The following is a 15,619-nucleotide window of genomic DNA, read 5'->3' as shown; positions in this document are numbered from 1 at the left end:
TCTCTGATCCTGAAGCTAGCACCCTTTGCAGTGCACCAAGTATTCTCCTCACACACATACACCTCACTGCGTGGGCTAACCATCCTTTCTGTCCTGGTCTCCCAACAGCCTGCTAGAACAATGAGGTGGCAGCCTTCAGACCTCAAAAACCACACACCCTCTCAGTATGCATTTCTGCTCTTTATATTTTTGGACAGCTGCATGCTTCAATGCATTGTACTGTATTGGAAGCATTCAGCACAAAAATTGCAAAAGTAACCAACAAAGCCTTTGGAAATTCACCTTTAAAGAGAGATTTTAGGCTCTGGATTTTTCATGTGCTTGTATATCCACTGATAATGCAAACAAGGTGTCTTCACAAGTTTGTCATTTGCTACTAAAATACCTTGCAAAAGCTCACTGTCTGATGAGAGTAAAATACTTGAATCATTAACAGCTAACAACATGCAGCAAAACACCATAAAGATAATTATGAGCTTTTCAAAGGCTTACTGAAGAGGCATAAAACATTTTAAAAGTAACTAATTGTGTTAGCCTTACAGGTCTACAAAAGTACTGTAGCATTTAACTTGCACGGTTGTCTGCGTATACCTTCCTCCCCTCTTCCTCTCCCCCCCGCCATAATACTAGCTTCTCAATTACAGCCACAGAAATGAGAAGTATTAGACCTGAATTCCCTCTTCACTTTTAACACTCTCAATTAAAGCATGTTCTCCAAGGCTGTTTGTGCTGGAATGTGCAAACTGAATGGCAATCCAGTCTACTTTTAGGAAGTTTACATTGTGCCCTGATAAAGGAGGTAATTACTGCCATACCTCATAATATTTGAGTGGAAAAACCAGGAAACGTCAAGCTTTAAACTTGAAGTTACTACTGCTATAAGAAAGGAACCTAAGAAATGAAGTTCAAAACCTTTTTGCTTTCATTGATTTCTACATATTCTCTTAGCTGGATTTTGTTTTTAAACCCTTCCCATTGCAATACATGAAAAGGGGTAATAGGGCCCAGTCTATTAATGTTATTGAAGTATCTTTTTCATATTCTGTCTGGGAAGCTTCAGTAGCAATATTTTCTATAGTTATCATTTTAACAGCTGGAGTAGGGGAGGAAGAAGAAAAGCCTTGAGGTTGAGATCAGACAAAGAAATAGAAGAAAGCAGGAAAAGAAGATGAGAAAGGATCAGACAGCATGGAAGCACTGCTCTCCCTATAGTGGGAACATACACTCTCACCTGCTCACCCCGAGTCCTACTCTGATACACAGTGAGAAGCAAAGCCTTAGGGACTAACCACCCTCCATACTCCATCCTTAGGCTACGTCTAAGTTTCCCACTGAGGTGAATCAGAGATCTTTTTAGGAGTGCAGCCTTTCAACCAAGCTTTAATACCAAGACTTTGCTCCTCCATCTGAGAGAGATGAGATTCCCACAATAGATTTTAGATTATCGTGCAGGCTGAAACGATGACCTTTCCAATAAAATAACCATTAATATATTGGAAAATAAACCAGATTCTGAAACCTTTGCACACAATTCAGGATAATTTCACTGATTTCAATTGTTGAAAAAAAAATATATATATGTTAAGTAAGGAGGTAGGGCTCCATATGTCTGTGAGTTTGCATTTATATTAGAATGGTTATCCAGAATGGAAAAGTGATTTATACTTATAAAAGAAAACCACTACATCTGAGCAGAGAACAAAGAGCTATACTTAATTTTTATTTAATTACTGAATTGAACTAACATTCTCTCTAGCATCAGCTGCCACAGATGGGGATCTCACAGTCCCTTACAGGAATTCCCCTTTTTGTATCCTGAACGGCCCACTGCATTGCTCCCCTCTCCAGCTAGTGAAAAACCAAGTTGGCAACAAAGAGGCTGGTGTGCTGGTGTAACTAAAGCCCAGAGGTGTGTCCAGGGGCCAAATTAAAAAGGCCTGAGAATTGAGAGGATAACCAGAACAAAGGGTTTTTTGAAGGTTGTACCCTCCTGAAAAGTGAGAAGGGGAAAAGCGCATTAATGCCTCCCCGTTCTGCAACTGCTCCCATGGAGGAGAGAACTGCGAAACTGAGTTCTCCTTATTTTACTACTTAACATTAGCACACAGCAGGGCAGTCGTCCCCTCTGAACAGCCAAGGACATGGCCTCGTACAGTAGGGATGAAGAGGATATCTGTGCTAAACTGAGTACAAGGGAAGGAGGGAGTTAATTAATTCTCCTTTAAGTAATACAAAAGTTAAGAGAGTCCTTGCTCAAGGGACTCTGCCTTGGTCTTTAGGGAGGGGTATAAAATGGAAGATTTCATTCCTGCAGATGAAATGGGAAGAGAAAAACAGAATTGCAAAGAGACAAGAAAAAGCAGAGACACCCCAAGGAGAGGAAAAGACTAAACAAGTGAGGAGTCCCCAAGCCTGGGAGGAAAGAGGATCCTTGGCTAAGGGCAGAAACCAGCACATCTCTGGGCCTTGCAAGCGCTCACACATCTGTCATTTGCAGATTGCATATTGTTTCCCAATAGTTATGACTGACAATACTCCCCAAAGGAGAGTAAATATAGGTCAATTGGGATTTCCCCCTGGTCCATTCCTGCTCCTCCCAGATCTGATGCGCTAAAATAGAGCTGAGCTGCACTTTCATTTTCCCTGCCTTGGTAGCCTGCCAACATACAGCCCAGTCCTTTTACGGCAGCAAGTTTATAACTACAACGGTCATAAACTATTCTTACTTTTCTGAGAATTACAGTCCTTTCAACATCTTGAAAAATATCTAATCTTTTCCATTCCAGGCAGTCCTCTTCAGCACAGTGGTAAAGATTTAATTGCTTCTGGTGCTCAGATGATGAGATACAAGTGTTCTGGAAATAACCTTTTAATTTAACAATTCCTACTGGCAAGCCTAAAAGCTTTTTGTGTTGCTCACCAACAAAGAATTCATTTTCAGTACCAAAAGAAAAAACAAAGTTTAAAAACTTCTGTGTTAGTGCTGTGGATAGAGCTATCCAAGAGGTACCCTAGCACTGAAGACATGATACCTATTTTTACTATCAGGTTGATTTGAGTAGGTATGCTCCCCCTCTCCACCAATATTTGCCTTGTGTATTGGGTTTGTGTGGCAAGGTTTTAGTACTGGAGGGGCTACAGGGCTGCCTTCTGCGAGAAGCTGCTAAAGCTTCCCCCACGTCCAACAGAGCCAATGTCAGCCAGCTCCAAGACGGACCTGCCACTGGCAAAGGCCGAGCCCATCAGCGATGGTGGTAGTGCCTCTGGGGTAACGTATTTAAGAAGGGAGAAAAAAAAACAAACCAAACCACCAAGGGCAATAGCAGCCAGAGAGAGGAGTGAGAATGTGTGAGAGGAACAACTCTGCAGACACCAAGGTCAGTGGAGAAGGAGGGGCAGGAGGTGCTCCAGGCACCAGAGGAGAGACTCCCCTGCAGCTCATGGAGGAAGGATGAGGGTGTGTAGAGATTCCATGTGTAGCGCATGGAGGATCCCATGCTGGAGCAGGTGGAGGCACCTGAAGGAGGCTGTGACCCCGTGGGAAGCCCACGCTGGAGGAAGCTCCTGGCAGGACCTGTGGCCCCATGGAGAGAGGAGCCCACGCTGGAGCAGGTTTGCTGGCAGGGCTTGTGACCCCGTGGGGGACCCCCACTGGAGCAGTCTGTTCCTGGAAGGGCTGCACCTCGTGGAAGGGACCCACGCTGGAGCAGTTGGTGAAGAACTGCAGCCTGTGGGAAGGACTCATGTTGGAGAAGTTGGTGGAGGACTGTCTCCCATGGGAGGGACCCCATGCTGGAGCAGGGGAAGAGTGTGAGGAGTCCTCCCCCTGAGGAGGAAGGAGCGGCAGAAACGACGTGTCATCAACTAACCGCAACCCCCATTCCCCGTCCCCCTGTGCTGCTGGGGGGCAGGAAGGAGAGAAATTGGGAGTGCAGTTAGGCCTGGGAAGAAGGGAGGGGTTGGGAGAGGTGTTTTAAGATTTGGTTTTATTTCTCATTATCCTACTCTGATTCAATTGGTAATAATTAATTTAATTTTCCCAAGTCGAGTCTGTTTTGCCCGTGACAGTAATTGTGAGTGATCTCTCCCTGTCCTTATCTCGACCCACGAGCCTTTCGTTATATTTTCTCTGCCCTGTCCAGCTGAGGAGGGCAGTGATAGAGCAGCTTTGGTGGGCACCCAGCCTCCAGCCTGGGTCAACCCACCACACTTGTCAAGCTTACCAACACAGCACAGCTAACAAGCTTTCTATTCTCTCTATTTTAAATTCAGGACAAAATCCCATGCATCATTTACCAGAAGGTAAAATACAACTTTCTTTTTTACCAGTGAACAGAAGCCCTTCAACAGGAATTTCTGTTCTGCTTTTCTGAACCAACTGCATACTAGTTTTTACTTCTCAAAGGAAAAAAAAAGACTAATTTTGAAGATTAAACAAATACATCATTTGGCATTGGAGTTCTTTTAAATTGTGTTACACAGTACTCCGTAACTCAGTGGACTTCCTCCTTAGCTTACAAAGCTTATTTGCCTGGGTAACGATACACAATAGATACGTGATATGAGCTGTTTCTCTTAGGTAGAATATCTCACAAAAACAAAGCAAAGAGAAAGCCTCCAGCTGAGAACTGGTATGACTTTACAGGACTTCCAACCTTAAACATCAAAAACATACACTCTTTTGAAAAGAGCATTGTCTCGCTCACTCGTTCCTAAAATGGGACGAGTGAAAACCAGCCCTGCAGCAGTTTGCTGTGCGGGACAGAGGCGCACACTGAGCACAGACAGGCTGCAGCACGGGAGCGGTGAAAGAAGCTGCTGCTTCTGCTGCACAGAGAAGCTGAATTCTGAAACATGGCAGATGAGTTAAATTTGATGACCCTGTTTTATAAGGCACGGCAAGGAAATGTAGAAATGACACTTATTAGTCCATTAAAGGGACAAGGTCCCTGAACACATCAGAGATAAAAACAGTTGTGATTTCAGCTGTGGTTTTGGCCTACAATTTAATGAGCTTTAAGTGTAAAATCTGTATCAGGGAATAAAAAAAAAACAACCAAAGACACAACGTTCCCAGCCACAACAGCAAACAAGCATCCTCAATGCAGGATCAGATGCCATGGGGTTATTACAGTGTATATAGGAAATTACTAACAAGTAATCAGTAAGTCTACGGCCAGCAGATTTTCAAGATATTTAAAACACTTTTAATTGAAAAAGCAGTTGGTGCTAATATCTATCCTCATGTATATGAACATAATGTGCCTATAAACGTCGTGGACCCTACTAAAAGAATAAACTTCTAGTGTAAGAGACACACATAGGCCCACATCCTACCCAGACATCAGCCTGTGTCATTTCATTCAGCATTCAATTCTTCAGCACAAAACATTTGAAAGCTGAATTATCTCCCTGTATTTTTATAATTTACTACATGAGAAAATATAATTTTTAGATCAGACTATGAACCAGACCTGAGTATTGTCTTGTATTTTGTAAAAAGCTTGTAAGTAAAGCATGGGGTTTATAAAATTTAGTTATGAGCTCTCTGTTAGCTAGCATAACTGCACTTCAGACCAATTCAGAATGGTTGTTTCTTTTTTTATCATCTCAGCTACCAGAAAAGCATTTCGAGTTAAAGACATCATAGCTGCCAATCTCTCCCCAGCAGTCTCCCTTACATGGAAATTTTCTACGTGGCTTTCTCTAAAAACCAATACCGCTCATCACCACAGAGAGGAGCCGTCTCCCTTTTATAAATATAGGTATTACAGTCTCATGAGTAATTAATTGAGTCTCATCCTTCAAGCAACATCCTTCAAAAACATCCTCAGCACACAGAAGTCTGCATATGTCAACAGAATAAAAGCACTTTTAAAAAATGTACCTTTGATCACACAGATTGTGTCATCATGTTATGCAGAGCAGCCTTATGAATATACAAGAAAACCTCAGCCTTTTATCCAAAAATAGTTTAAAAAAATTATAGCATGAAGAAATTGATACTGCACAAACACCATAAAAGAATGGCTCACACACTGTAATAACAACATTAACCATCCTAAAACCAAAGAACCTTTATGCAGTTGAAAAAAAATTAAAACAACATCTAATCCATACCAAAATAAAATTACATCAAGTAAACCAGAAACTCCTAAGTCTTCCCTAGTCAGAGAAGTACTTTTATTTTTATAAATAGCAGGGAGAAGACACTACAGGAAATAAGGAGAGAGTATTTATACTTTAAATCTCCTTTGAACTTACAGTACAATCAGGTGAGTTAATACTGAATGTCAATGACTGAAAAGCGACAGAGCAAAGAAAACTATTTCTGTCCTAACAGCAATAAATTTGATTCAAATACAAAGATTATTTTATTTTAAACCACTGCCCAAGGTGGATTAATTTAACAAATACTTTTATTTAAATTTCTGTAGCACCATTTTCGCAAAACAAATCTTCACTTGGTTAGGCTATCATTAAGTATGTTGATTAGCAAAGAATATGTAACATTACACAAAATTTTCTGCTACTATTTAATAACCAGGATTATATGTACATCTACCTGTATTACGGTAATTACTGGAATAAAAACATTTATTCAGGACTCTTTTTCCTTCTTACAAGAGAAAATGTCCAAAGAAACTTTTTTTCAATGCAAAATGTTACTTGGAATCTGTATAAGCTGAATTCTGATTTTCATTCCAGTGCAGTTTAAAAATGCACAAACATAGCATTTTACTTTTTTTCATTAGCTAAATATATTTAGGCTGGATGTGTGGCACAAGCATCTGCACCTCTAGGCATCCTAATGCTATTTTTCAATTCATGAATAAAATCAGTATTAATTCTAGATAAACATATTACTTTAAAACCTGCTTTGATAATTTCCCTTCTCTTTAATTGTCTCTCGAGTCTCCAAAATGTGAAGGTGTCTCTTCCACCTCTTTTAATTGACTGAAAATATTAAACCTTACAGCTTTTTCAACTCACATTTCCCAACCCTGAATGCATTCAAAAGACAAAAATACTCATCCTATACCTGCCAGCTGACTTGCAGCCACCAGTAACCATGCAAAACCTTGCTGTGCAGCAAGTAGTACTTACCTTTGGAAAAAAACCCAAATACTTTGTCCTGCTCTGTTAGAGTGTGCATATGACAGGGCTAATATTGGGGTTATCTCCAGGCTCACCCTGTGAGCCACCCGCAGGCAGGGGTGATGCTGCCTGCCTGCTGACGCCAGGCCCGGCACCAGCGCCGCAGTCCTGCGCGGAGCCCCCCACAGACGCTGCCCATGCCCGTGGCTCACTGGGTGGGCACACCGTTCAGTTCAGCTCGTCCCGTTTGGAGGGACACGGGAGGAACAATGCAGCTGCCAAGTTCATTCTCCTCTTCCATCAGCCTTTTGCTAGCCTCAAGGCTTTGTAGTGCAGCTTCCCATATGGATCAATATTCTAAGTTAAACTTGGACGTTTTCTTTGCATAACCTGTTCTTAGAAGTGACATCTGTGCCATTTCCTTCAGCAGAGGCAGCAGCACAGCAGCCCCCTCCTGCCAAAGCCTGCTGTCAGGAGCTTCACTGAGCCTTGCCCCAAAATGCAGTTTGTTTCTGTCCTACTTGGGCTCGCACTCCAAAAAAGGAAATCCTACAATTAAAACATTAAAAAATTAAAAGAGTCCCTCTTCACCCTCTTGGTCCTGACATTTCACACCACTCTCACTAACACATGAGAAATTCCTCAGCAACTCAGCCATGCGCCCATGGCATCCTCGGTCCCCAGCACAGGACCGTTCCCCTCCCAACGTTCCTTTCAGCATACCTCAGTGCCCAGCGTGCAAACCTTCAGCACCCCTTGTCAAAATCAAACAACAAAGGATGTACCAGCTCTGTGTCCACCTTAAGGTTTTTTGAAACAATAATTACTAGTTTGAATTCCAATATATTTGTTCAGTATGTTATTTACATAGTATTGGTATATATATACAGAAAGATTCTCATTCTCTTATCTGTGTACTTAAATAGATACTCACAGATATCTTACCTAGATGTTTGAAAATTGTATGTAGTTGCTAGGCAAAACAAGTAAGAAAAGAAATAAACCATAAGCTATGATCAGTTAAACCCATCTGCAAATTTTACTATTTGTAACGAAATGCAAAGAAAGCAACACAGGTAACAGATTACCAGTTTGGAAGTAGGTTGACTGCCCAGATGACCTTCCATGGCAGTATATTTGAGGGATTTTTTTAAAGAAACAACAGAGGTAATCGTCTGAAGTAGTTGCAGTGACTAATTTAAACTATTCTACCTCTTGCACAGACCTTCCTCTGCACACAGATTATCAGTGGAGCACAACAGTCACTTGGATCTACAATGAACTATCTTGTCAACGAAGCTGCTTTTTTTTTATTTTTCAGAGCTTTATCAAAATCTATCAAGCTTTCCATCTCACTCTTAGGAACTCACTTGAGGTGCGTTAGCTGGATAAACTGGAGACTGTTTATCAGAAATTAGTCACACTAATGTTGAATCACTATATTCCTGGACAATGGAGCTATTCTGTGTCGATAACCTTTGTCTGAGGTTGCTCTTCCTCCTCCGACAGGTTAGGAAATTTATCCTACAGTGTTTGGGAAACAAGCTGGAGCAATCGTTCAGAAAAGAGCAAGCACCTTGGAGGATTTTGAAAGGCTTTTGCCTTTCCAAAACCTCAGGAGTAAGCTGACAATACCCACTTTTAAAAAGGGAGAAAAGAGTGATTAGTGAACGACATGGCCATAAGCCTACTTTCAACACCGAAAAAGCTTTTGAAACAAATTACTAAACAATCCATAAATACACAATAGAAAATTAGAAAGCAATAAGCCACCAAGATGGACTTGCCAAAATCTAACCCCATCAACCAACGTACTTTCCTTCTTTCCTTCTATTCTACAGGCAGGAGGAAAGCAGTAAATCCAACAGATGTCAAATATAAAATACTTTTTGACAGAGCAAACTGGAAAAAGCACCTTCCTTCTGGAGCAAAGTCTTATAAAGCAGCTGCAGAGCTTCTAGAAAAAACACACTTGTTCAGCGCTTCTCCTACTGACTAGGGTCAAACCCCAGCAAGTAGTCTTACTAAAACTGCGGAGACATCACCCTGCAAGGAGTGTGAAGCACTCTGAAGACCTGAGCAGAACTCAAGATAGTCTTAATAAACTGGAGAAATGGTCCAAAATCAGTGAGATTAAATTCAGTACAGCCAAGTACAAAGAACCGTGTTTGGACTTTAAAAGAAATCCTCAAATGCACAAAACCAAAAGGAAGAGTACTAGACCAGCAGCAGTACTGCAGAAAAGGATGTCAAGGTTACAGTGACAATAAATTGAGCCAACAGTGTGATACTATTAAAAAAAAAAAAGGTAAATGACAATCTGGAGTTTATTAAAAAGAGAAGCATAATATATAATAGCAGGGCCTGGGGAGGAAATCTGCTCTCCTCAGCAGCACTGAGGTATCAGCTGGAATATGCTCCTGGTTTGGGGCATAGGACAGAGATAATTGGGGTGAGTCCAGAGGAGAAGTAAAAAAAAGAGTGGTTCAGAAAGCCAAATCCCCACAAAAAAAATTTTAAGAACTTGGTTTGTTTAGTCTACAAGAGTGACTGTGGAGACAGGATAAAGTTCTGAAAACCTGCATCTTGTCTTAAACAGCATTACATCACTCAGCTATTACGCCATCTATATTAATGTTGTAGTTATTACTTGACTGTGTTATTTCACATAAAAATGTATTACTCTGTAATTTGTATGTAACAGAGCAACAAAAAAGGTTTGTTTTCCCCCAGACAGCTACTGTATTTCACATTTTAAAGGACTTCACAGGTAGAGTCTTACGGTCTTGCAAAGTATCTGTTGTAATCCTTCCCAGCATGGTTCAGCAACCACTGAAAGCGTTTGGTACAGTTCCACACCTCTCAAGTTCAGAGGCAAGTAGCAAAGCTGCCTAGAGTTTTTGGACAAGGTGACGCCAGGTTCTGTAGAAGACTAGAAACCAGAAGTGTCCCCTGGGTCCCTTCCCAAGTGAGCAACTAATTTGCTACACAAGTCAGTGGAGATCATGTCCCTTAGGTGTGCTTGCTTTTAAGTAAAAGAGTGAGCACACGGAATGAGTATGTACACAGATAATTGGGTTTCTCTTAGGAAAAGAGATTTTTAAAGGTATGCTGTCAGCACAGAGTATCTTTCCACTGTATATACAAAAGACTTTATGAAACACTGATTTTAATCCTGAAAAAAATAAGAAAAACTGAGTATACAGTCTAAAAGTACAGTTCCCACAGCAAGCCGTTAAATACTGCCAAACAGCGCTGATTTTCGTGCAGCCATTAGAAAGCAGAGAAGATGAAGCTACAGAAAACCCAAATCACTTTATTTGTGGAGTTTCTGCATTTGCTTTAACTTCACACTGGTCCGCCTCAACTTTTCCATCTGTCCCCAAGCTGACATCTTATGCATCTGCTACTGTCTTACTCCCTTCTCCTGCACAAACCCGTGCCATGGCTACTCACAGTGCCGTTGGCGTGAAGGAGCAGAAGCCTCACCAATCCAATCTGCAAGCTTTGGTTCTGGCATCATGAAGACTGGATCAGTGCACTGCTGGATCGCTCACTAGTACAAATTTGACTTGAACTGGGCGCAAGCCATGACTGGTCATCATCAGGACACAGAAGGAGGGATCTCTATTGGTTTTATGTTTAATATCAAGCTTCCTCCCAGCAGCAGGATGGTGACAATCTGACCCAGGTGGCAAAGCCTGCTTGTACAAAGTTAGCCATTTTTCTTAGCCCATCTGGGCAAGTACAGTGACTTTACATCAACACTTGCTATTGAACCAGCTGCAGGAAACCTAAGGGCCAACTCTCTATGCTGTTCAAACACCTGCCACATGAACTGAAAGGGACATCCATGCAGCCCTCACCCCAGCCAATCCACTGCACCGGTCCTCAAAGCGGTTAAAATCACCCAGGCTCTCCCTCCGTGCGTGCAGCTGGAGGCACAACCTTGCCTGCGGATTTCCCCAAGAACTGCACACCGGGGAACAGAGAGGAACAAGAACAGGGCAATCCCTTGGCCAGACGGAACATTTTCTGGGCTGTTTTCTTTTGGCGATGACTGGCACAGATCACTTCCCCAGGAAGCTGCTAGAGTTCTTTGTGTTGACATTAATTTTTTTTTTTTTTTTTCCATTTTCATTGTGCAGTTGGAGTGAAAGCGGTGGCATTTGGCAGCTACTTTCCATCAGTGCTATTGTTATTCCCTGGTAGTAGGGATTTTTTTTCCATCAGGTGAAACGCAAAGGCGTTGTCCTTGTTTGGAAGAACAGAGAGTTAAAGAGATCCCTGGGGAAATACTTCCAAATGCCACGCACGACATTGCTGTTAGATTTCATGGATGTGGTAACACTTTCCAACAAAACATGTTAGCACACTGTGTGCGTTTTGCTAAGCTGCTGCCCACATTTTAAAGAAATCATTAATCCTGATGTACAAATGCTACTGAAAGGGAAGAGCGAACTGGGGAGCTCTGCAGAAGTCCTGTCCTTAGACTTTTGTCTGTGCAACACTCAAAAGCTGAATCATGTTTAAATGCAAAACTTACTGGAAACATCATTTCCACTGCTCAGACTAAATAAAGAAATATTTAGGCTATTTATCATATTACAAAACAATACTAAACTATAATTTAAGTCTGTGAAGACAGCAAAGCTGTGTTAGCACCTTATAAGTTTAAGCATTGTTCTTGCCTGTTTTGGGCTAGTATCGTTTCAATTCCTCAGTTCTTAAAGTCCTTACTGAGAAAAGCCTCTTTATTCCCAGCACCAGTTGCTAGACTGTGTGGTTTTCAGATAATGCTATTGGAATTGAGGTTGCTAAATAAGAACCATAAGGCTGGAGCTACGTAGATAAATTACAACTTCCAATTATCTCATCATAAATGATGTTCCCAAAGAATTACTGTACCTTCTTTTCAGACCACACATAAGGATCACCATCTTCACAGATTAAGGACTCAAAAATCCCCCTTAAAGCCCAGAATGACATTCTTCATCTTCTGGTAGAAGTTAATGATGGAATACATGTTCCCTTTTTTTTTTCCTGAAGTGGTTGGTTGGAAATTACTTTTAAAACACTGCTACTTGGTTATACATTCACAAATTTCCACGGAGGAGGACTTAAATCTTTAGTTTTATGGGATTTGTTTTTGTTTTTTTTTAAGCTAGCCCATATTAATAGTTTACTGAGAACCTAAGATCCTTCTGAGGTCAATGAAGTATCTGAAAAGATAATAATACCATCCTACAGAAGTGACAAGAGTGAGGAAGGGGAAAGTTAACCAGTATCCACTTCCTACTTTATACAACACTAAAAAAAAGTGGCAGGGTTTTTTGTTGTTGTTGTTATGTTTTAAAAAACTCTGTGTTGTGTAGAGAAAGTAGCCTCTAAATAACTCCATGTATGGACACAATTATTCCAGAGCAAGAAACGCCCTATTTCCATAGCCTTGGCGTCCGTTCCAAAACAAGCATACCAACTTCAGAGTTACTCAGGGAAAGCTAAAATCCCTATCTGACTTTATTCTACAGTAATTCCTAAACACATAAATACACCAGGAATTTGTGGGTCCATTTATCTGAGGGTCTTTTGGCTAAAGGAACTCTTAAACAAGTAAGGGCTAGACCAAGCTATAACTAGGGTGATATTTTTATGCCACTTTCCTATCGGTTAAAGCCTCCACAGCTTAAGTTCATAGCCTGGGTGCTGCCGAGACTACGGCTTTTAATGAAAACAGAAAAAGAACAAAAAGGGAAAAATGTTGCATGTAGCTTCAGTATTGCTCTGTAATGAGGACACACTCACTTGAATTATGCAGCTCAAGAGAACACTCTCAAAATTGGATGGCTTTACTGCATCACTGGCTTGTAGAGATGCCAGTCGGATGCAGACAGGCAGACTTCTTAACCTTCTGGCTGAGAAGATTAAATCCTTAACAGAGCGATCTCTTCTCTCCCTCTTTTCCCTCCTATTCCCCCCTCTTTTAAAATAAATAACAAAGGAACCTTTAACAATCTACCTAAAAGGGAAATTTCATTTTCTAGCATTTTTATGCAATAAATAGGCTGGACCTCCAATGACATAGAAACAAGTATCATCTTACAAAGCTGACAAAACATGAGTAGGTAAACAAGATCCTCCCATACCTTAATAAGTATCAGGGCAAAGGACCAATATCTTTCTCATGTGCAAGATTACCTTATCAAACAGCTGTAAGGAATTATTACGGTATGTACAAACATAAAGATCGGTATTAGCCAAATCCCTGTGAGAGCATATAACCACCACCACTTGGAAAAATAAGCAAGGTCATTCAGTCAAAAGATTTTATTTTTGTCTAGGATCAACTGCTTTATATGGCTTTGCTACCGAATATAGAAACGCTACCCCATATACAAAGGCACTATTTTTAACGATTGTGTTTTTGCAGGAAAAAAATAGAAATTTTTTTCCCTCCTAAAAGATCTTTTCAAATGCGTATGATAAAGATCAAAGAAATGTCAGACAGGAAAAGGACCAACCAACCACATTCTGGACTGAACTATATATGCCTTAACTCTGCTAGATTTAGTGAGTTTGAGAAATCAACACAGAACTTTATGTAAAAAAAAATAATCTTCTTTCATCTTGAAATTCTAGGATTATTTAGTAAGCTATTCACCATATTCAATTCCCTACATAAATTTTAAAAGACAATTAAGAAATACTGTTGTAAAATAAGCCATGTCTACAGCAAGGCAGGCGATTCTTTTAGAAACTATGAGCAAACGTCTGATTAAGATGACAAACCACATGGAAACTACTTCCAGAATCAGACTTAAAGGGCACCGTTACCAACCAAATTTGGCAGACAAGGAATCATGACGAACTGCAAAGGCATGCAGCAGTGCAATAAAAAGTTGGGAATCGTCAGCAAATAAGACAGCAAGCACTTCTGTCAATTCAGTGAGAGCAAGAACATAAACGGGACAAATTCTAAGCATTAAACGCTAGATTCCGATGAACGGCACTGTGCCATAGTGGGAGTGGAGCCAGCTCTTCCATTTACAGATCGCTTGCCATAAACCAGCTGTATTGGTAAGGCAAAATATCTGCCTATTGCAGGTATGTCATTCTGACACCTATCTTTCAAGAGAGCACAGTTTCAGAACCATTTTAATAGTAATAACGAGAAGCTTAAAACACAAAGAACTAAAAGCATGACATATGTAATGTAAGGCTCTATACTTCCCTAAAAGCTGTGTTTGAGGTCAGAACTCTTACAGGGATCTGACATTTATTACTAGGTAACAGTCGGCATCTAGCCTTATCTGTAGACATCCATTGTTAGATTTGGTATTTTTAAAACAGTTACCCCTATATAAGATCACTGTGCCTTCAGACAGTCTTTATGCTAAGGGGACGATAACTGGAATTTCAGCTCAAGCAGAAAAGTCAGCATTTATAGCAAATTTATCAAACATTACAGGAAGCTTAATTGAGTCTCATTTCTATTTCCTGGAATATTAAGATGCACCAAGTAGAGCTACATTAACTCGGAAGGGGGACAGTAAGAAATAAATCATACTTTAAGAAATAAATTATACTTTATTCTTTGCATCAACTATGTTTGTCGGTAGCCTAACACAAAACTAACCCAGCGAGCGAGCACAAACCCACACTGAGCTCCCCTAAAAAATATGACAAAATTCCCAAAGCGTATGTGAAGTTTAAGCTCCTTTTTTGACCAACGAAGCACAATTTACCGAGTAGGCGACCGCAGCAGAACTTAACTAATTACGCACTCGGTCAGGCACTGCTTCACCATGCCAACTATTTTGCTGTACATCCCAGAAACTATTTACCTCGTTTCTGAGTCAGAAGCAGCAGCTACGGCAAAGGACACCCGGAGCCTGGGGTCTGCGCGCTATGTCCGTGGGTTCAGGCGCTGCGGCGGCCACAGGGACTCCACAGCGGCACGGCCGGGATGAAGGGAGGGGAAACCCTGTCAGGGGCTCGCTCCGTGAAACGGGGATCGACCCGAGCACCGAGCCCAGCAACCCCTCTCTCCGCCGCCAGCAGGGCCCGGGGGGGGGGGGGGAGGTCTCCCTCAGCGGGGGCCCGCTCCGCCACAGCCCCGGCAGGTGCGCCCCGGCCCGGCAACCCCCGCCACCGGGACCGCTCCTCCTCTCGCCCCCCGCCGCAGCCCCCCAGCCCGCCCTGCCCTCCCCACGGCGCGGCGGCATGAGGCCGGCGGGGAGGCGGAAAGCCAGCTGCCCGCCGCGGCGGTGCGGCTCCTACCTGCGGCTCCTGCAGCGGCCGCCAGCGCCAGGCAGAGCGCGGAGAGGAACGGCGGCGCAGCGCGCATGAGGAGAGGCCCGAGGGAGCGAGCGGCCCCGGCCCCCCCCCCCCCCCGGGATCGCAGTGACGGGCCCGCCGCCCGGGGAGCATGACGGGAAATTCCTGGGCACCAGCGGCCAACGCCAAATATGAACATAGAGCCGTGGAGACACCCGCCGCCCGCCCGGCAAAGCGGGGAGGC

The 15,619-nt window shown here is 42.2% G+C and overlaps 1 protein-coding gene across 8 annotated transcripts in view; it reads right to left on the bottom strand.

The window, feature by feature from the left end:
• Positions 1-15,619, bottom strand: part of MSRB3 (methionine sulfoxide reductase B3) — an 85,410-nt gene that overhangs the window by 69,442 nt on the left and 349 nt on the right. For 2 of the 8 annotated variants that reach the window (XM_075745907.1, XM_075745933.1), the window contains exons 1-2: positions 15,379-15,518; positions 14,943-15,025 (exon numbers count right to left, since the gene is read on the bottom strand). The exons of 1 other annotated variant lie outside the window; for it this stretch is intronic. Coding sequence is in view for 4 of the 7 variants with exons in the window: in XM_075745898.1 (XP_075602013.1) it covers positions 15,379-15,528 (150 nt within the window). In the remaining 3 variants the exon portion in view is untranslated. Of the gene's footprint in view, positions 1-14,942; positions 15,026-15,378; positions 15,544-15,619 lie in introns of those variants that run through there. 5 more of the 8 variants (XM_075745898.1, XM_075745914.1, XM_075745924.1 and 2 more) reach the window with 5 other exon arrangements.

Source organism: Balearica regulorum, chromosome 1, assembly GCF_011004875.1.
Source record: "Balearica regulorum gibbericeps isolate bBalReg1 chromosome 1, bBalReg1.pri, whole genome shotgun sequence".
NCBI classification, from domain to species: domain Eukaryota; kingdom Metazoa; phylum Chordata; class Aves; order Gruiformes; family Gruidae; genus Balearica; species Balearica regulorum.
This window is presented reverse-complemented; position numbering and strand designations above follow the sequence as displayed.